Source organism: Fukomys damarensis, unplaced genomic scaffold (genome assembly GCF_012274545.1).
Source record: "Fukomys damarensis isolate Sample0158 unplaced genomic scaffold, DMR_v1.0_HiC HiC_scaffold_25, whole genome shotgun sequence".
NCBI lineage: Eukaryota > Metazoa > Chordata > Mammalia > Rodentia > Bathyergidae > Fukomys > Fukomys damarensis.
The window spans coordinates 32439339-32461942 of record NW_022900937.1 but is presented as its reverse complement, the minus strand read 5'-3'; the positions used below and the strand labels follow the sequence as shown (position 1 = coordinate 32461942).

General features: G+C 43.1%; 1 protein-coding gene across 2 annotated transcripts in view; it reads right to left on the bottom strand.

Annotated features, from left to right (window-relative positions):
- Ywhaq (tyrosine 3-monooxygenase/tryptophan 5-monooxygenase activation protein theta) overlaps positions 1 to 22604 on the bottom strand; it is a 32372-nt gene that overhangs the window by 3050 nt on the left and 6718 nt on the right. For both annotated transcript variants that reach the window (XM_010629062.3, XM_010629064.2), the window contains exons 3-5: positions 3592 to 3715; positions 793 to 956; positions 1 to 96 (exon numbers count right to left, since the gene is read on the bottom strand). In XM_010629062.3, coding sequence (XP_010627364.1) covers positions 1 to 96; positions 793 to 956; positions 3592 to 3715 — 384 coding nt within the window. The remainder of the gene's footprint in view (positions 97 to 792; positions 957 to 3591; positions 3716 to 22604) is intronic.

The window sequence follows — 22604 nt, the reverse complement described above, 5'->3', positions numbered from 1 at the left end:
TGTTAAGTTGTCTCTGAGCAACTGCATGATGAGAGTGCTGTCTTTGTAGGAGTCTTCATTCAGTGTATCAAGCTCTGCAATGGCCTCATCGAAAGCCTGATAAATAGCAATATCCACACATTAACATTTACACACAGAAACTGCTTAGTCTTGGGGCTGGGGATTTGACTCAGTGGTTCTGCCGCCTGCCTCGCAAGGGCAAGGACCTGAGTTAGATCCCCGGTACCAAAAAGAAAAGAAAAGAAACTGCTTAGTCTACAGTTATAAACCATTTTTATAAAACAGGTGAACAAAATTCATCACAGACATACTCGTTCATCAATTTGCAAGCTCCGTGGAATCATTCATTCCCTCGGAGTCCCGTGTAAGAACACAGAAGCAGGATCTGAAACTTGCTACATATGCAAATGGACAAGTATGCCTTGGTTCCTCTGCAGAACACACAGTACAGCAGCAAGGCTTACCATACGTCTCACACGAGAACTTGTATTTATCTGCAGAAGACCCTCCTACTCCCCAATTCTGAAATACCAGAGAAGTCAGGTATTTAGCCCTAAACCAGCAGTCATTACTTGTTAATCTCTTATGTTTCCTTCCTAAAGTTATTCATGCTTCTTAGACCACTCTGCCCAATACGCTCTTTGGCCAGACATTACTGCTCATAATCATTGAGTGTGGTGTGGTAATGGGTAAGGATGGGTGGGCGAGGTGGTGAAAAATGAAGACGCACAGAAGAAACTCTATGTCAAACAGCTTTATCTGGAGTACTTCCCGAATACACACACATCTTACCGTTTTAGCCAGTGTGCAGGCAAGCTCTGGGTTATTAAGGATCTCATAGTAAAACACAGAAAAGTTAAGAGCCAGCCCCAGGCGGATTGGATGTGTGGGCTGCATCTCTTTCTTGCTTATATCAAACGCCTCTTGGTAAGCTCCTTGCGAATTATCTATCGTTTCTGTAACAGAAAAAATAAATAAGCATGATTTCGAACATGTCTATCCAGTATACAGTGCGTTAAATACATGAGCATATTCGACGTACTGACTCTTGACAGAACCAGATTTTTCTGTTGCCTTCTTTTAAAATCACAATAGGAAACTAGTTTACAAGGTTGCTTATTTATAATATGCTTAATCAAAACACCTAAAACAGCATAGATTTTTCCCAACTCTAGGGCTAAAACTACTTTCTTCTTTCCTGTCTTGTGTATTACCTAGAAACACGGCAATTAAAAATAATTTCACTGGGGGCCGGAGATGTAGCTCAGTGGCACCGTACCTGTCTTGCAAAGGCAAGGTCCCGAGTTTGATCCCCAGTACGAAAAAGTAATAATAATTTCATTGGACTATCTGTTTCTTAAATAATGACAACAATTTATAAATATGAACTCCACCAACATCTTTGTATTTTTGTAACTATTTGTAGAAATCATACTGATCTTGGTTATCAAGATATTATGTAAAAGGCTAATATAAAAGCGCCAACAAAATCTACTTTGACCAAAGTCTGATTATTGTATTAATAAAAATGTCATCCCCATTTATAAAACATAATCTCAGGAAGTATTATCAACACTAACCTGATTATGCCCATGTTTCAAAAAGCAGTTCTCTCAGGCCACTGGCCCACAATAGCTGTAGAGCCACTCCCATGACACAAACCAACCTATCCCTTTATGGCCTGAATGTGGCGCCTTCCCCCTCTGCTGTCTAGCCGCAGTGAGGGCAGCCCTTGTATGGTGCAGGCTCATACCACGCAGTACACACGCAAGTATCCAGTCATCTACAAATGTCTGTGTGGGACCCAGAAGTACTGACAATCTCGAGCCTGGAGCTATGTCTCATTCCCCCAAAGGTACCCTTAGAGCTGCTGGTGTTCCTACTTTCAGCTCTGTGCCAACATTTTCAGGTCCAATTCTGTTTATCTTCACAGCAAAATAAACTGGTCAGTTAACAGAGCTACATAAATTTAGCATACAGATTTTTATTGTTGTTTTGAGACAAGGTCATACTACATAGCCCGAGTTGGCCTTGAACTTGTGATGCTCCTGCCTCTGCCTCCCAGAACTTGTGTGGACTAGGCTGGGCTCAAACTCGTGATCCTTCTATATCAGCCCTGCAAGTGCTGGGATTACAGATGTGCACCACCAAGCCAGCTATTGTACAGATTTTGTTATAGCAGGTTACAATTTTCTCTTTATATTTTCAACTACACTGATATTCAGGATGACAAAAGTGTCTCATTTTCAGCGAGGGATTACAGTAGCTATTGGTAGGGTTATACCTTTTTGGATGGGTCAATATTAACAAAAAAAAATATGTACTCGGTTCCACCACCTGCAAACCCAAAGACCTGAGTTTAATCCCCGGTACCAAAAGAAAAAAAAAGTAAAATATGTACTCACTGATTTAAAAGAAAAAAAAAAAAATCAAAAGTTAAGTGATATCTGTCTACCTAGAACTTGGTAAATTTAGAAGCAGGCACATTCATAAAAGTTTGTAGGATTTATATTATACTTAAGTACCAATAATACTCCAGGAGACCTTTTCACATTCAAATTAGGTAAATTGATTATGGTTAAACAAAGTTAAGTATTTAATACTCAAATCTATTTTCAGGACCACTGCTTTTCAGACAACACAGTTGCTCTGTATGCAAATATTTACACTTTTAGTTTTTCACACCAGAGAAACTCTGTATGCAAATAAAACCTAACTGTACGGGTCATTCAAACTCACTGCCAAGTTGGAACAAACTGCACACCAACAATACACTTATTTCAATGCTTTCCTCACATATGTGGTTATATACAATCAGCAACATTGCTCCTTAATACAAGGAGCAATGGACACAACCTACAGAAAAAGGACAAGAGCCTATAATTTCCACACAAAATACGGAATCACTCAAAAGGTTCTGGAGCAAAGAACACCATGAACCAAGCCGGGCATGGTGGCACATGCCTGTAATCCCAGCACTCGGGAGGCTGAGGCAGGAGGATCACTGTGAGTTCAAGACCAGCCTGGGCTACACAGTGAGTTCCCAGTCAGTCTCAACTACATAGTGAGACCCTGCCTCAAAAAAACAAAACAAAAAAAGAACACCATGAACCAAAATCCCAAAGCCCCGAAACATAAGAGTAAGACTATTTTTAGTAATATGGAATTATAATTAGAGCTCATATATTAGTATTTTAAAAGGGCACACAATACAAATTTACGACTGATTTTTAAGAAGCTAATATTTATTTTCTTGATACGTAAGTTCTACAATTTTGTTTAAGGTACAAAGAACCTGGCTGGCACAGTGGTACATACTTGTTATCCCAGCTACTTGTGAGTCTGAGGCAAGGAGATCACAAGTTCAAAACCAGCCTCAGCAGCTTAGTGAGACCTTGTCTCAAAATACAATAAAAAAGGGTTGGGAACAGAGCTCAGTGAGAGAGCACTTTCCTCAGAGGCCGTGGGTTCCACCCCCAAAATAAAAAGGAACAGGACACAACACAGCACCCAGAAGCTACACCCAGACTGCCATGGCAGCACAGCACCCCAGTCAGCTCTGCTCCCTGCTCCCAGTCACCACATACTTACGTTTTCGATCATCACCACACGCAACTTCAGCAAGGTATCGGAAGTAATCGCCTTTCATTTTCAGGTAGAAGACCTTACTCTCTGGATTAGTTGCATTGGCTATTAAATACTTGTCCAACAATTCCTGAAAGAAACAGATAAAATATTAAGCTCAGGTAAAAGTAATACCTACTTCCACCAAGCGCACATCTGAACCCCTACCTGTTGCAGCAGTAACATGCCCCTGCACCCTTCCAGGGTGCAGATGAGGCACACTTCCAGGGAGCGGGCATCAGCTCACTGCCACAGGATTCCTCGGCAAGGCTGAATCACGAGGCCCTTACCTTCCAACAGCAAAGCTGGATCACAGCAAGCACTGTCATCAGAAAAAGCCTATCTGTTCTCTCATTGATTCAACACACATTCATTGTTATCTGGTAGGTGACAGGCACTTGACCAGAGTGAACACAGATCAGACTCTTGTTCTCAAGAAGCTCCTGGCTCTATGCATCATTAACTACACGCCAAGCATTAGGATATGGAAATCAGGTGCTAAAGTAGCACCGGAAATAGCTAGCACTGAGAGAGATGGCCTCTGGTCACCTTCAGGCAGGGAGGGGGTGTCCTACTTGAGCTGTACAGAAACAAGAGTAGGAACAACCAGGCAAAAGACAGAAACATGCAATCACTTTAGGGAGAGGAAACAAAATGTTTAAACATCAGATATGAGGGAGAACAGTGGGACCACAGAACAAGTAACTCATCAAGGCCAAGAGCAACAGCACCCAGAAGCCTCTATAGACAAGGATCTGTTTAGAGCAAGGCATGTGCGCAACTGTGTGTGAGGTGTGGGAACTCAAAAAGCAACTCAACAGCGATTTCTAAGCCAACCATACCCAATTTTTTTTTTTTTTTAAGCAGTGCTTGGGATTGAACACAGTCTTCCCATGTGCTAGGCAACCACTGCTACCTTGAGCTATGTCCCCAACCCTGAGTCTAAATATTTTAAAAATTAAGTGAAAAGGTATGCCTTTTATCCCTGATGTCATACAAAGATATCTAGACTTGATCCAAGGGTTAGTGCTTCTCAAACTGCTGGTGCAAGGTATGGCTGAGAGTAGAAAAAGTCACAAATGACAGATACGGTAGGTATTTTCAACTATCAGTTTTACTAGATGCTAAGTAATTAAAAACCTTTTTGTTTTGAAAAGTACTATGGAATATAACCACAGAGCCAGTATGGTGGCACACAGCTGTAATCCCAGCACTAGGGAAGCTGAGGTAGGAAGATTACTGCAAGTTCAAGGCCAACCTGAAGCAAGGCCCTGTCTCAAAAAGCCCTAAAATAAACAAACAACTCCAAGCACACACACACACACACACACACACACACAAACATACATGCACACAATAGTCCTGAAGATTATCAAGTTATGTGCTTAGTAAACATTAACTATTATTGATGGCTGCCCTGCTTAGGGGTACAGCTTGAAAGCACTGCTCTAGGCAAAGTGAACAAGTAAAAAGCATTTTAAGCAAAAGGATGAAGATGTTTGCATTTTGGAAAAATAGCCAGATACTACCGGAATCGGTAAACAAGATATCAAAGTACTAACTCTAAAGCTGGACACAGGGGCACCTGTGTTCCAGTTATTCAGGAAGCTGAGGCAGGAAGAGTGCCGGAAACCAGGAGCTCCAGGTCACCCTGGGCAACCTACTACTACTATTCCCTGTCTGAGGGAAAAAAAAGAGGAAAAAAAAAAAAAGGTACAAGTATAAGCTAAGATTTATAAAAAAGGGATGGAGTTTAGAGAATAGATTGGTAAGATTGCTTCCAACTCACATAAATATATTACTGAAGAGAAAGAAGACTGTTTACAGATCTAATAAAAAAAGGGTAGAAAACAGAGCTCTCATTCAAGAATTGTCTTGTTTATGTAAGTAAAAATGGCCCAAAATACAATCACTGTATCATGTTATTTTAATAAGAGTAAATAGAATACTGTTTAAAATTATTTTTAAAATCCTCAGGCTGAGAAATTTTTTTTTTTACCCACAAAAATGAAAGTAGTGAGATTACATGATGCTCCCTGAGTGCATATGTTACGAAAGTGGCAAGCACTGAAGTGGGCTGAACCTGAAAAGCTGCTGGAGCGCGGCAGAGGTCGCTCAGGCCCACACCCAAACGCAAGTCGACCCTGGAATACTCCTGTGCAAGTCAATGCGCTGAGCTGCAAAGAGGAACTGAAAGAACAGGTTCCAAGAGTCCTCTCTGGGGCATGTGGTGAGGTGTGTTCCGGCAGAGCACCTGCCCACACACGGGGTTCCTGAGTTAGATGCCTGAGCTGCAGGATAGAAAGACTTCCTGCTTCATCTCAACACCCAACTGTCCAAGACAATGTTAACAGTTATTTAATAAAACTTACAAATTCCTCAGACTCTTACAACAATAGCGCGTTTCGATTTTTTTTCCTGATAGTGACGGTGAGTGAACCTTTTATAGACAAGTGCCCAAACTGCAACCCTAAACAGAATACTGAGGTTCCAGTTTAGAAAAAATAACTCACACATTAACACTTTTTCTTTTAAAAGAAAAACAACACACATGCCACAAGTGTTATGATCTTCTATTTCTCTTGGTACTGGAGACTGAACCCAGAGCCCCTACAATGAGCAACATCCCCAGCCCTTCCTACTCTTTATTTAGAGACAGGGTCTTCCGAATTGTCCAGGCTGGCCTTGAGCTTATACTACTCCTGTTTCAGCCTCCAAGGGCTAGAATTACAGACACACACCATCATGCCTGGCTCTCTGCTACCATTTTTATGTATAATGGGTGACTTCTGGATTTCTCTGTTTTCTTTGAGGGGGAGGCAGAGATTTGAACCTCAAATTGATTCATCCACTGCTGTCTTAAAAAAAATTTGACAAGAATACATTCTGAGAAGTAGCATCAAAAAACCAACAGTATTTCTACCTGCTCCTCATCACACAAATGTAAGTGCCTCTCATTTTTCCTGGTCCCTGAAGTGTGTCAGGTATCACATTAAAATACCATGGATGTTCCCCAGAGAAAGGGGCCAGGGCTGGAGAGGAAATTGCCTGCAGTCACAAAACCAAGAGGCCCTTTATGCCTGGGACTTTGTGATTCAATGCACAGAAGAGTAGAGCAGAAGCCCAGAAAAGCCCGGCTAGGATAAGAGCTGGAATGAGAAGCAGACAGAAATTTCCATTCTAGCCCAGAGCCTCCCCATCCCTTTTTCCAGGTGTGGGTGTGTGCAACAACCTGGGTACAAGGACTGCACCAGACTTGTGGGCACATATGCCTTCCAAGGCCCCGGAAGCTGCTAATCGTCTGTCTACTGCTGACTGGAACGTCTTTCTAAGAGTGTTAGCTTCATGACTCTGCACATCGCTATTACGTACGACTGACAGCACTGGGCTTTTATACAGTGACTTGGGCAATATCCATCCTGGAGTTTCAGCCAGGCAGCATGGTTCTTTGTCAGAACCAGCTCGGTGAAGGGAACAACAGGTACAGAGTTAACTCCATCTCCCCACATGCTCAGACACGCGTGCTTTTGCCCCATTAAAGACACAACATTCTGCTCCTATTTTACCAACAGGGTCGTGGCTGGATCAAATTAGCAATACCAGATTACAGATCTTAAGTACTTAACAGATACATCCTGGTTGTACAAGTTAATTTGAAATAATTTTTAAATTACTTTTTAAAAACTCAATACAAGTTAAAGAAAAAGAAAAAAAACCCAAACTGTCAAAGATACACCCTGAAACTTCTTTCCAAATAAAGGTACTGCTAAGAAGGAAGGAAATCAGTATTAACATTCACAAAGAAGTTTATCCAGGGTAGGGGATGTAGCTCAATGGCACTACTCCTGCCGGGCAAGAGCAAGGTCCTGAGTTCAATTTTCAGTACAAGAAGAAAAAAAAAACGTTCCCCCACTCCAGATGTGGTGGTACACACCTGTAATCCTAGCATTCATTTGCTGAAATTATCATTCCATCTGAATTATGTAAGACAGTCTTAAACCTAAAGGATTTATTGCATTAAGTAACAAATCCAGGACAAGATCCAAGCTGATCAGATAACACAAGAGTGAAAAATATCTAACTGGTTTTTTTACTTGCAAGATCTTTTGCTGTAAATAAAGTTGAATACCTACCTGTATGTTCTTTACTACTGACAGTGTTTATATCTAAATACATTTCTCCTGAGATTATTTGCAATAATTTTATATTAATATTTCATTTTCTAGATGTATCTTGAGTGAAACTTCATATAAAGTGCCTGTCTGGTACTAAAACTAGATTTCCTAATATTTTTCTATCATATTAAATCAGGTAAAATACTACCAACATTTCTGACCCATATGAGAATATAACATTAACTACGTAACTCTTTGATCTTAGTACACAAACAGAAGACTTTTAAACAAGATTCACCTGAATCTGTTTAGTGCACCGTCTACCCAACCACATGAGGCACCTATCAACACATTTTAAATGTCACTTTCAGCACTGAAAAGCAATCAGCACGCACACACACACACACACACACACACACACACACACACACACCCTCTTTCACTCGTCCAGTTAGTACAGAATACCTTAAGAAATGTGTGACTCACATCTTAAAAGTAAATTTACAGAAACATGACTTTCTGGTTCTGGCAACATGCTGAGACTGGGTTAAAGCAAATTCTACTAAAACAAAACAAAACAAAACAAAACAAAACCCTGAATGCTAAACAGAAAGATAAAATAGAAGAAAAGAATATGGCAGAGCTCCAAGGGAAGGAAGGGAGATAAACCCAATCAACATGCTGGGTATTAGAGCAAAAAGCGAAAGTTTGAAATACAGTTAATTAAACAACCATGTTTCAGAGTGTGAAGACTGAAAAAAGCAAGCACTGCTTAGGCTGGGGATTCAGGACACTGAGGCAGCCACAAGAGCACTCGGGAGCAAGGGCTCTCAGAACTTTGTTAGAAAGGGGCAAGGAAGATAGATAGCTGTGTTCAAAGTGAGGGAGTATTCTGTAGATTAACAGCAATGTGTCTTTTACTGAAATTTAAACATTTACGGTATTTTTCAATCACATCATTTATATTTAAATACTTAAGGATTAAAAGATGGTGCCAAAACTTTGGAGGAGGGGGCACAGAAATTTAGCTCAGAAGTGGCATATCTGCCTCCCAAGCACAAGGTCCTAAGTTCAATCCCTGGTACTGGAAAAATAAAACAACTTTTTGCAGGGAGCAGAGTTTTGCTAGTAACCCACGCTGGCCTTGAACTCATAATCCTCCTACCTCAGCCTCCCAAAGGGAGGTACATGCTACCACACTAGGTTAAGATCTATCTTTCCTTTCTTCTTTCCTGCCTTCCCCTTTCACTCTTCTCCTTTTTCTTTCTCCCACAACCAATTAAAGTACCATACAAAAGCAAAACCATTTCTAGACAGTGAAGTTCTCATTCATGTAGCATTACAGAAAGAGCCTCAAGAGGTAAAAGAGTAAAAGAAAGTTACTAACTGGATATTAACAGTCATGTTTTTATTGAGTACAAAGCTGGCCATGGTGACACAGGCCCGTAATTCCAGCAGGCTGGGGTATGAGTATCGCAAATCACAGGTCAGCCAGCCTGGGCAATTTAGTGAGACCTGTCACAAAAGTAAAAATGGCTGGGGGTATAGTTCACACTTCCCTGGGTTCAGTCCCCTTACACCACCTACCCCTCAAACACTGAGCAACCAAAGATGTCCTGGTCATAACCTGCAATCTTCATACTTCCAAATACAGATAATACAGAATTATTCCAAAATGCTCAATATGACACTTCATATTTGGAAAAGGTGATGTTCTTATGTGCAAAGGATTGAGTTGGCTATTAAAATCAAAGAAGCATTAAGAGCACCTGTGGCAGATGTGTTGGTGCACAACTATAATCCTGTTTGGAAGCTGAGCCAGGAGGATCCCAAGTTCAAGCACTCAAAATAAATAAGAAAAGGTACTGAGATTGTAGCTCAGTGCAAACACCCTGGGTTCAAGTAGTACTGCGGGGGTGGGGGGGTTAAAAAAAAAGAAAGCATGAAGAGGGCAAGTGTTCCTTAACTCTTTTTAGAGGGCAATCTAAATTTTTTAGGGATTTTTTTTTTCCTTTTAACCCAAGAGGAATCTGCTTTTTTCTTCTTAAGGCAGGGTCTGGCAAAGTAGTTCAGGGTGGCTTTGAACTCATTATGTAGCCCAGACTGGCCTCCAACTGGAGGATCCTCCTCCTGCCTCAGCCTCCCACCACAATTGGCAGGTGTTTGCTTTTAAGACTACATTTTCTAAAGCTTCTTCCAGTTCATTTCTGACAAATGAACTATGGTAATTCACTCCAGGAGGAAATGTTCCATTAGAATAATTAAGAACTCCAAATATTTCAATAGTTCACTATCCATTTGAAGGTAGCTGACAAGAAACACATCAGCACTCGGGAGGCTGAGGCAGGAGGATCACTGAGTTCCAGACCAGCCTGGGCTACACAGAGAGTTCCAGGTCAGTCTCAACTACATAGTGAGACCCTATCTCAAAAAACCAAAAAAAAAATGCATTCAGAGACAAGACTTCAGCCAATGGCTACATGTCAATAATTCACAATTTTTCCTTACCTAGCTGGGCAATTGAAGTTTACAACTCTGATCCTCTTTATCTGTAAAAGCTCCTACTTGACAGGGCTGTTGTGAAGACTACATGAGTTAATACAAAGAAGTTACAGGCAAACACCCTGAACCACCAGGCAATACCTTGTCCAATCTCACACCCACCTAAACCCTCACCTGGACAGGGCACAGGGGCTTTAACTTTTTAAAAGTTCAATTTGTTTCCCAACATCATCTGCCATTCATTCTCTTCCCCTACTCGATTTTCTGACACAGAAAGAGACAGAAGCCCAGAATGGGGTATCATTTTGCTTTCTGTGCCTGCCTCCTTTTCATACATTAGTTTCCCAGCCTCAGGGAGTTCATTTTCTCCAGGTAACAAGCCTACCCTTAGCCACCCCAGTCAAGGAAACACAGTGCACTGTGGGAATGTGCGCTTCTCCACTACAAACCACCCAAGGCCAAGATTTCATCTTTTGTGCGTGTGTGCGTGTCTGCATGCGCACGTGCATGCTGGGGATTGAACTCAGAACCTTGTGCTTGCCAGGTGGGCACAGTGCAACTGAACCACACACCGAGCCCAAGACTTCATCTTATATATGTGAAATATATATACAGTCTACTAATGAGAATGTAAGATGACTATAATCTGACACAGTATAGAGTAAATATATTTTAAAATCCAGGCACTGATGGCAAAGAGCCAATACAGAGACTACACCATATGAATCAGTCAACGCACCAACAGATCATCGAGTGTGGAGGCCGTGAACAACAAACCTCAGAGTAGCGTCCAGCTCCCTTCTTGTCTCCATGCCACCCTCACCACGCAGCCTCCTGGGAGAGTGCTGGCCAGGCCAACACGAGCACGGCCCTGTTTGTGCCAGTCTTCCTGGTTGTAAATCAGCAGGCTAACTGAGCCAGCCTTCCACACCAGCCACGCAAGCTTGTCATGTGAATCTACCCTCGAATGATGGCTCTACCCTCGTCAGGTTTGAGTTTCTAAGACCAAAGGCCACACCATAAATGGGAGTACACTTAAAGAGGTTATGTGCTCCTTCCCACCACAACTATTGGGAAACACACCAAGGATGCACACTTTCAATTTTTCTATAGTGCTACATGTCTGAGTAGCCTTAGACATTTTGTATCTACTTAGACATATGCCTATCTACTAAATCTCAATATGCCCTAAATGGAAATAAATTTACTCCCAAACCTATTTCCATACTTTGTTTTGGTTTTTGGGGGGTTTGTTTGTTTGTTTGTTTGTTTGAGACAAGGTCTCAATATGTAGTTGAGATGGACCTGGAACTCACTATGTAGCCCAGGCTGGTCTCGAACTCACAGGGATCCCCCTGCCTCAGCCTCCAGAGTGCTGGATTACAGGCGTGCGCCACCATGCCTGGCTTGTTTTGGTTTTTTGAGACAGGGTCTCGGTATGTAGTCCAGGCTGGCGTTGAACTACGTAGCCCAGACTGAGCTCAAATTTGAGGTGATTCTCCTGCTTCAGCCCCTGAGTGCTAGGATTACAGGCATGCACCACCACATTTGGCCTATTTCTGTACTTTTACTACTTGCTTCTACTAATTATTCCACCATGCTCCTACTTCCGAGCCACTCAGCTCATGAACACTACCTTTGAATTTTCACTCTCACACTCATCCCATCACCAGCTGTCTTGTCTTACTGAATCTACTCTCTAAGTTTATTTTTGGGCAGTCTTGCTAGTGTCCTTCCCTTCCCTCCTTCCCATGCTGGGAAGTAAACCCAAGGCTCTACCCAGTCCACAATCTATCACCAAGCTATGCCCCTAGCCCTCACACCCACTTCTCCTGCCCAAGTTAACCATAGCATTTCACCTCAACTAATCCACTAACCCACCTGACCAGGTTTCAGTTCTTTTCTCTAATTCATTTTGTATCCTGCTACTAGATTAACCTTAAATTCCACTCTGGGCATTGTAAGTCCCCACTCAAAAACACCAACAGCCTGTTAAAAGATAAACAGCGCTCAAGTCCTACAAAATCAGGCCTCAACCTAAGGATCTAAGCAATCTAAGTGGTAAAGAGCTACTGACCCCTTCATGATCACAGCAGCAAGTTAACAAATCCATTTTCTTCCACAGGCCCCTCTATATATGGCTCTTCTGCGTTACTCAAAAGGGGTGTGCAAAAGGGTGGATCAGGGAGCACTGCCTTACTTCTATTATTGCTATACGAGGTCCAGGGGGACGGGAGTGACACTGAGGTGCCTTCCAATACTCCCAGTGGTGCTCAGGGCAATGCAGGGCAGCAGTGACAGAGCTGGGGTGCCCACCCACAGGTTCTTGGGGATCTGTGCTCACCTAGCAGTCTTTTGAGGCTAACTTGAACCTCCTATCAGTCTACAAACAACAAGCGTGGTTAGAGATGACTCTGCCTAATAATTCTTTTTTTTTTACTTTTTTTTGGGGGGCGGGTATTCGGGATTGAACTCGGTGCCTTGCACTTGCAAGGCAGGCCACGGAACCGCTGAGCTAAATCCCCAGCCCTGCCTAATAATTCTTACTGCTCCCCTCTCAGTGTACCGACAAGTTCAGTTTGAAGCCCAAATGGCTGCAGAGACAAGCCCTAAACCCTAAGGGAGGACAACAGCTAGAACCCGTCCAGCACCCTAACAAATACCTTTCTTACTCTAATTTCAAAGGGACAAACCCCTGAAAAAGTGATTCTGGGCCTTCACAGCTCCAATTTATACTTCTTAAAATTCACACAACTCCAGAGCAGTCATTAATGTGAGCACAGCTTCTTGGGAGAAAGGGATTAACAGTATCTGAGTAGATACTACAAGTCACATTATGTAAAAAGTACTCAAATTTTGGGGATGTGAATCCCAATCTGGGACGCGTGTTAAAATAGTGTCACGAGTTAATGCGATGAGTTGCTGACATGATGTCAGAGTTAGACCCTCAGGCCCAACAGTGTGTGCCACTGAGTTACAGTGAAAGTATAAACAAGCCAAGAGCAGCCCATGCAATAGAGGGGTGCGTCTGCTAGTGAAAGAAAGTAAGGAGCTAAAACCCACAGGATAAAGAGACAAACAGAAGAGGTCTCACTGAAGACAATCCAAGGCTTTCATCAAAAATGACAAACTTCTGGGCAGGGCAGGGCAGGGCAGGGCTGGGTGGCACACACCCAAACTGTGAGCCCACCTACGAGAGAGTGATGCAGGAGTACCACCAAGTTTAAGGCCAGCCTGCACCACATGGTGAGGTTGTCTCAAAATAAAATTATAAATCCTGGAGATACATTGCAGTGGTAGAGTGCTTGCCTAGCTGGCATTGAAGCCCTGATTTCAATCCCTAGTACCATAAGAATATTTAGAAGGAAAAAAGAAAAGAATATTTAGAAGAGAAAACTTACTGTATTTTCCTACCTCAGATATTTCTAAATTTTCTCTTGATCTTTGCAATCTCTAGCCCCTGCTATCCCACGACAGACAAAACTGAACTAGTATTCCTGTCAACATGTGCTACACAGTGGTGCCTTGCAGGGGCTGGGACGGTCTTTTTGTGAAAAACAACAAAGATGCACTGGTGTAGATGTCCATCCTGCCTTCCAACTCAATAACCAAGCCGTTATGACAAGAGGTAAAAAGAGGGATGAGGTATGATAAAGCTTGATGCTCAGCAGGCCATGTACAGCAGGGCAGCCTGGAGAGTAGACAGGACCACAGGGTGCCCAACCCACCAATCAGCTGGGAAAAGGCGGGACCTACTGCAGGGGTAGAGATGAGCCACAGGCTGCAGCCTCTGAGGGCACATTTTGTCCCTAGCTCCTTCCTCTCCAGCTTTCCCCCTTGCCACTTACTGGGTGTCAGGAGGTAAGCAGTTTACCTTTGGCAGGCCCAGAAACACCGAGCCAGCTCACCATGAACTGAAGCCTCTGAAACCAGGAGCCAAAATCTTTCCTCCCTTTAGCTACTGTTTCAGGTGCGTCGTCACAGTGACAGAAAGATGACTAACACTGTATATAGTGGAAAGTGCTAAAGATATGAAATAGCGGGTAGCCTCTGCCAAATGAAGGAGCAACAAAGATACATGCAAACTGTAATGTGCCGGCAGTAAAGAAAATTATGGTCCTGTCTCTAACTTCGAAGCAGCTGAGTAATTTCATTCAGAAGAAACCAACATGTTCGGTCCTCTGTGTGATATCCCTACATTTCAGCAGCTGGATGTGGAGTGGTCACAACCACAACATGTACCTTCTGCTCAAAGATTCCTGAGCACGCTGAGAAAGACACCACTAATGACACTAATACCACCTTCTAAAGACACATACACTGACACCATTTACCAGCATTTCCAGATCTGTGCTGACCAAAGAATCAAGGTAAACACCAACGCCCATACAGTACTTCTTTCCCTCAGAGTGCTGCATACACTGCTATCCAGAAGCACTTTAGCCACTGATTTTCAAAGGAAAAAATAAATGAGTTAGCACACAAGTTTTCCCTGAAAGGGAAAGAGGTCCATATGCCTATAAAGTGGTGCCAGTACCTATAATCCCAGCACTTGGGAAGCTGAGGCAGGAGGATAGCTCCAAGTTTGAGGCCAGCTTGAACTACATAGCAAGAGACCCTGTCTCAAAAAACAAAACAAAACATAAAACAAAAAGGCGGAGAGAAGAAAGGAACAAAAAAGGCAAATCTCAGATTGGTTGTAGGTAAATCAAACTGGTTGGACATCCTAAACCTAATAGAAAGAATGCTTTATTAGTTAAAAACAAATAGGGCCAGGGACTTAGCTCAGTGGTGCCACTGCCCGCCTCGCAAGCACAAGTCCCGGAGTTCAATCTCAGAGAGAGAGAGAGAGACGGAAGCAAGGAAGGAAGGAAGGAAGGAAGGAAGGAAGGAAGGACGGACAGTCAGACAGATGGACAAAGCCGGGCATGGTGGCACACGCCTGTAACCCCAGCACTCAGGAGGCTGAGGCAGGAGGATCACTGTGAGTTCAAGACCAGCCTAGGCTACACAGTGAGTTCCAGGTCAGTCTCAACTACATAATGAAACTTTGTCTCAAAAAAAAAAAAGAAAGAAAAACGGGTCAAAATTGCCTGGTTAACTAACTATATATGGGTCACATTTTGCTATATCCTAGAAAGACTGCTAAAGATAGAAAATGGCTCATACTAAAGCAAGGACACCACTGTACTTTGGTTTGAGCTTCTCTTTTGCTAAGTATATGACAAATTACATGAAGCCACTAGTATAATTTATAGTGTAATTCTGCAGGCTCCATGTTCTGTTTGTACCTCTGTAGCTATAATACATACAGTTCCTCACTGCCTCTAGTCTCTCAGGTTTGTTACAGGGCACAGAGGGAGGAACAGGGTCAACAAGAATTTAAGAGCCTATGATAAGAAAATTATCCTCCATTTCCAACTAAACTTACATGTGTTACAGATTATCTTGAACTGAATTACTAGGTACAGCATTAAAAACAACCTTGGAAAAAAGTAGTGCTTACTGAGGAAAAAAGGAGACAAACTCCATATTTGTGTATATCCTTACAACTTAACAATACTGACCCAAACTGGCTGCAACTGATTTGGGAGACAGTCATAAAAGAAACTTAGAACACTAGTAAACTCTGCACAACAGAGAACTGGGTCTGATTATCAGACTTGGTGAAAAGGAAACACTACATAAATATATTCACACATACTCACACCAGGGAGAGAATCAGACCAGATAAAAGAAAATGAACCAGACCGGAAAGAGCCACAGATGGCTCCATGCGGGTGGAGCACAGAGGGAACCAAAAGAAAGGAGGCTGAAGAGAAAGGATTCCAGGTCTCAGGTCACATCAAAGAGCCTGGATCCCATCTCCTACATAAAGATGGAGTTTGAAGCAACAACTCTTCTCTCCCCCAAGTCTGGATCAGCAACAGTGTACATGAAAGCAGAAGCCGGAAGCAGCTCTGGTTCCCTGTTTTCAATAGAGAATTCAGAGAAAGGGAAAGTGCTCATGGGAGACCGGAGTCTGAACGAGGAGCTCTTGCTGGAGCTCGAGTGAAGCAGGCAGGGACAGAGAGAGCACCCTTCTCCAAAGGCGCAGCTCAGCGTGCTTCCTGGAGGGCAAATACCTCAACAGTGCGAGGAGAAGCTGCAGGATGTACTCCATTATGATTTCAACACTCAGAGATGGGAGAGCAGATGTTTACAAGTGAGAATGGTGCACACAAAGCGTTTTGGATAAAGAATGCAGGGGCAGCATGAGGAACAGGTGAAATCACAAGTTCCTCAGGAGAACGTTTATACCCAATTACCTGATTATTTTTTCCTGTGTGGTAACTGTGCTTCAAGTATGTACAAAATCATATTTCAACAAATGTTGCTGGGACAACTGGATACCCACATGTACAAGAAAGAATTTGGGCCCCTTCTTCACCCCGTATGCAAAAATTATCGCAAAATGGACTTAAGAACCAAATCTAAGAGCTAAAATAATGAAATTTAGAAGAAAGCTAAAGTACAAATATCTTTATTACCTAGGGTGAGGCACCAAAAGTACAAGCCACCAAACGGGGAAAAGTGGATCTTATCAAGATGAACAACCTTTCTGCTTAAAAAAAAACAAGAAAGTAAAAATGGGCTGGGAGGGCCGGAGATTTAGCTCAGTGGTGCCTCTACCTGCCTCGAATGTACAAGGTCCCAAGTTCGATCCCTAGTACCAAAAAATCATCATAATAATAATCCATAGAATGGAGAAAAAACTTTTTTTGGTGTTCTCAAACAGGGTCTCACTGCAGCCCAGGCTGGCTTCTAATTCATGGTGGTCCTCCTGCTTCAGCTCTCCAAGTGCTGGAATGGCAGGAGGGCCAGATTTGGAGAAAAAATTTGCAAAACATGTATCTGATAAAGGTAGAGTATCTCAAATACATAAAGATTATTAGAACCTAGAACAGAAAGGCAAATACCCTATTTAGAAATGAGCAAAGGATTGAACAGATGTGTCTCCAAATGGCCAATAAGCACATGAAAACGTGTTCAGCATTCAGTAGTCATCTGGGAACTGCAAATCAAAACTGCAATGAGGTGGGCTGGGATGTAGCTCAGTAGCAGCGTGCCTGCCTCGCAAAAGGCAAGGTCTTGAGTTCGATCCCCGGATCAAAAAAAAAAAAAAAAACTGCAATGAGGTAAAATTTCACACAAGAGTAGCTCAAGAGTAAGTATGTGTGGAGAACCAGGACTCGCATATAGGAATGTAAGGTGGCGCAACCACATACAGAAACAGTCTGGCTGTTTCTCAAATGGCTAACAATTGCCACAGGACCCTGCCTGCTACATGCCCAAGAGAACCAAAAACATTCCCACAAAAATTTGCCTACCAACACTCACAGCAGCATTACTCTTAATAGCCAAAAGGAGGAAGAAACCATAGCGCTCCCTGCTCAGTGGATGAACAGGTAAGTTACATGTGGGCTATCTATACAATGGAGGATTAACTGGCCATAAAGAAGCACAAAATCCTGACACATTACATGGTTCAACATCATGTTAAGTTAAACAGCCAGGCACAATGGCAATGATTCCACTTACACAAGGCAGTCATCAAACTCAGAGAGAATGGTGGAGGTAGGGTCAGCTAAGAACTGCAGTTGTCAAAGGGGGTAAAGAGCTACTGTTTAAGGGGAAGAGTTCCAGTTGTGCAAGATAAAAAGAGTTCTGGAGGCAAAGGATGGTGCTGAACTGTACAGTAAAGAGCAACTGAGAGGGGCCTGGGATTTAGTTCAGTGGTGCCTGCCTTACAAGCACGAGGTCCTGATTTTGGTCCCCAGTACTGGAAAAAAAAGTCGAGATGCTTAAAATTTTAGTGCATGTTTTACCACATCTGAATGGAAAAACAAAAGAAATGAAGTACTAATGCATGCTACAATATGACCACTGAAGACATTACGCTGTTTAAAAGGCAAGATACTGTATGATTCCCTTGTATCAAATGTGCAGAAGAGGTAAATCTATAGACAAAGTAGACTGCTCCTAAAGGAAAGGAAGATGAGGGATATTTACTCGTGGGTACATGGCTTCTTTCTGTGGTAATGAAAACATGTCAGAATTAGTAATGATGGCTGCAAAACTTTGTGACTCAACTAAAACCCACTGAATCATACACATTAGGTGAATTGTATCGGTTTTGAATTATAATCTAAAAATAACAAGCCAGCATGGTGGTGCACGACTGTGATTCCAGCACTCAGGGGCTGAGGCAGGAGGATACCTGACCGAACTACAGAACAAGATTCTGTCTCAAAAAAAAGTTCAAAAACCAAAGTTAGTAAAGTAACTGAGGATGTCCTATAAAACACATATTTGGTGCACTATGCCACTCCCACTAGAAAGAGATGCAGCTAACAGATCAGACTACACATTTGGGATAGAGAACCTGTAAATGGTCAGGACTGGTGTGAAAGACATGCTTCACGGATAACTTCTTCGACCGAGGCTGACCAGTGCCTAACCAGACTTACTGTCTCCCTCAGCTGGTGGATGTTTCAAACCCAAACTGCAGCAGCCCCATGTACTTCGTGTACACCAACTCCACTTTGTGGCTGCCCACTTGGGCAGGGTTAAAAACATATTAACCACACATTACCATTCTCAACATGAGGAAGGAGAAGCTGCTCGATATATCAGGTCTTCCATTAGTTTTTTGGGGAATTAACAAGGATTCATATTATTAACCAATCTCTAAAATCAACTGCATCTCCTTTCTTCATTAGCACATAAGTGATTTTTCTGTATTTCTAGGATAAGGAGGAAGGTAAAGGGATATGGAAATAAGAAGGGAGAGGAATGTTTTATAAAGATTGAGATCACCGTATAATGACCACTACTCAGAAAATAAACTGCTCAAGCAGCCACCTGGCCATGAAGGCTGCCAAGGGGCAGATTTAAGCGGGCAGTGAGGGTCGTCTGTGTGGACAGGTGGGAGCCACTATCTGCTCTTCCCTGCCCCACGCTCCCATCAGGGCATGTCCCAGAAGCTCCAAGAGATGCAACCCTGAGACATCTTACACAGACTCAAAAGTAAAGCGCCACTAGTCTCAATTTGTTTTATTCAGGTCACCCTTACATTTTAGTTATGATACACCAGCTACCTAGCGTGGTCCAATTCATAAAGCAAGACTTCATTCAAGCAGGGTGGTGAGCGGGTGACACAAGCCAAGAGAGAGTCGTTAGTGTGTAATGGGCCTAAATCTTCAACTGGAGAGGGGTGGGCTGCTGTACTGTACTGAATGGCACAGAACCATGACCTTAAAATGGTAAACTTTGGGGCCAGGGATTTAGCTCAGTGGCACCACGCCTGCCTTGTAAGCGCAAAGTCCTGAGTTTGATATCCAGCACAAAAAAAAGGTAAATTTTGTTATGTGTATTTTAATCACAATTTTAAAATACTTTAATTTCAAATGGATTTTTCTAAATGAATTAGTAAGCATTCCACATGAATAATGTATAAATGAATCATAAAAACTATTTTAACTTCTAATAATGTAAATATTCATAATGCACACAAAAGCTTTGTGAGCCACAGAACTTCCACATGTGCAAAGGGGACCACAGCCAGGCAGCCCGCAAGTATGTGTAGTCCCAAAGTCAGCAGCCAGCACCAGACATGACAGGAGCTGCAGTGCACATCTGTCTGCCACGTCTCCGGAGTGGGCACCGACACCTCTCCACACGTTCCTGTCCTGAGGGCAGCAAATGCAGGGTGTGCGGTCTCCCCACTTGGGTGTCGAGCCCCTCACACAGAGCAGTCAGCAAACGCAGAAGACCCACAGGCGCATCACCGAGACCCTACAGTAGCCTGCCACCATGCTTGCTTTAGTCTCCGTGTAAATTTAAGGCCTAGGGCTGGAGATTTAGCTCAGTGGTTCTGCTGCCTGCCTTGCAAGCACAAGGACCCAAGTACCAAAAAAAAAAAAAAAAAAAGGTAAATTTAAGGCCTCCGTACAGGCAATTACCAGTTTTCCAGTTTTCCTCTGAAGGGAAATTTACCGTGCAAAGCCGTCTCAGATGTACAAAGCTGGGTTCTCACATGCACATCGCTCATGTGTAGTTCTGAAAGGTACACAGCACCTTCACAGCCACACCGGTAACACAGCCCACAAAGACCCCTCTGCCCTTCCAGACAATCCCTGCCTCTACTCCCACAGTGGCCACCACCCTTCTGATTTATTTCCACAACAGCTTTGCTTATTCTAGAATTTTCAAGAAACAGAACCACATACTAAATACTTCTTCACGCTCTCCGTTTGGAGGGGTCATACCAGGAATCGAACTGGGGACCTTGGGCTTGCGAGGCAGATGGTGGCACCACTGAGCTGAACTTGGCACAGCTTTGGGGTATAGAACACTCACTGCCTGTGAGGACTGGCCGCACAGCAGGAGCACAGTGGGCAAGTGAGGCAGCTGCTCCTCTCCCCACATCACCGCCTGAGCCAGCTCAGTGGGCAAGACTCTCGGAGGACCCGGGCCAGCTGTGAACTCCTGGGATCTGGGTCCTGGCTCCTCTGAATCACTCCCTCCAGATAGAGGAAAACCTGCCTGGGTGGGGCCCGCTGGTGGAGCACACTTCAGTAGTACGTCCCTTCCCACTGCTGAGTGACCTCCAATGATGAAGAAATGACATTTATCCATTCCCTACTGTCAGTTTCCAGTTGTCTGATCTTAGATAAAGGTGGCATGAATATTCTCATATAGGGATTTTACTGTACCTACTTGTTCACTTCTCTTTCATTAACAGGAGGATTCGGAAGGCAGCATCTTTTATGGAAAAATTAAACATGTGTAGGAGAAAAAAACAGTATTAACTCCCACTTGTGCCAGCCAACTATTAACTCAATGACACTCCTGTTTCATCTTTTCTTCTGAGGTACCGGGGACTGAACTCAGTCAGGACCTTGCACTTGCCAGGCAGGCGTAGCACCACTGAGCTAAATCTCCGGCCCTACTCCTGTTTCATCTTATATGGCTCCCAGGATTTTGAAATGCTAGATATTACCATTTTACCTTTAAATATGTATTCAATTCAAACAATGCTTTCAAGAAATAACCATCATTTATTTATGGAACAAGAGTGAAAGAATAAGTGAACTGTAAGTTCTCTTCCCATTTTGTAAATGATGGCTCTTGCTATTCAGAAAAAAAATGGGGAAAACTCAAACATAATTTCCTGTTATCACTTTGCTAAGCACAAATATTGGTCTTAATGATAAATATCATGCAGGAGCATCAATATAATCAAGATTTCCCTAATATCAATGAGAATAAATTAACCCCATATCATAATGTCATTTTTTAAGTGAAACTGTAGCCGGGCCTGATGGTACACACCTGTAATAGAGGGGGGAGGGGAGAAGGAGAGGGGGAAGAGGAGGGGGAGGAAGAAGGGGGGAGGAAGAAGAAGGAGGGGGGAGGAAGAACAGGGAGGGAGGAGAACTGTATGAGACTTAAAATTAGTTCCTATAATCCCAGCAGTAGGAAGGCTGAGGGCGGAGGATCATTGTGAGTTCAAGGCAAACCTGGGCTATACAGTGAGTTCAAGGCCAACTTGAACAAAACAGTAAGACCCTGACTCAAAACAAAAACAAAATAATTAGTTTGCTAACCACCTTTTATGACAGCCAAGGTAGTCCACATTACATCCAGTACTGAAGAAACAGTTCAGTATTCCGGTCACTAGATTTGTATTATCTGTAAAAACCTGCTTGTGCTGGACAGGGTAGACCATTCCCAACCACTGCTGAAGACAGTGTAAACTTATATGATCTTTTCAGAGGGCCTGCAGGGAAAAAGGCAAGCCCTTCGTTTTGGAAATTCCACTTCTAAATCCTAGCATAGCACATCCAGAAAGGATGTTCCTCCCGAGGCTGTTGAGAACAGGGAAAAACTATCTAACCCTTAAGTGTTCAGTAAGGTACTACACACTGGCAACATACCACAGGGTTCAACCTGGTCCACATATGCTATGCTACCCCTGCACTTTAAGAGGGTGGGTATCTGCAGTTCTGGCTTCCTCACAGGTTTCAGTATAATTTTAGCTTCTTTCACTGTGCCAAGGTTTTTCTCTGTGGTCCTGGGATTGAACACACAGCCTCACGCATGCTGGGCAAGCACCCTACCACTCAGCTAAACCCCAGCTCTCTGTGCTGAGTTAAAACAGCAAATCAGCCGGGTGTGGTGGTGCGCGCCTGTAATCCCAGTACTTGGGAGGAAGAGGCAGGAGGATTGCTGTGAGTTCAAGACCAGCTTTGGGCTACACAGTGAGTTCCAGGTCAGTCTCAACTACATAGTGAGACCCTGTCTCAAAAAAAAAAAAAA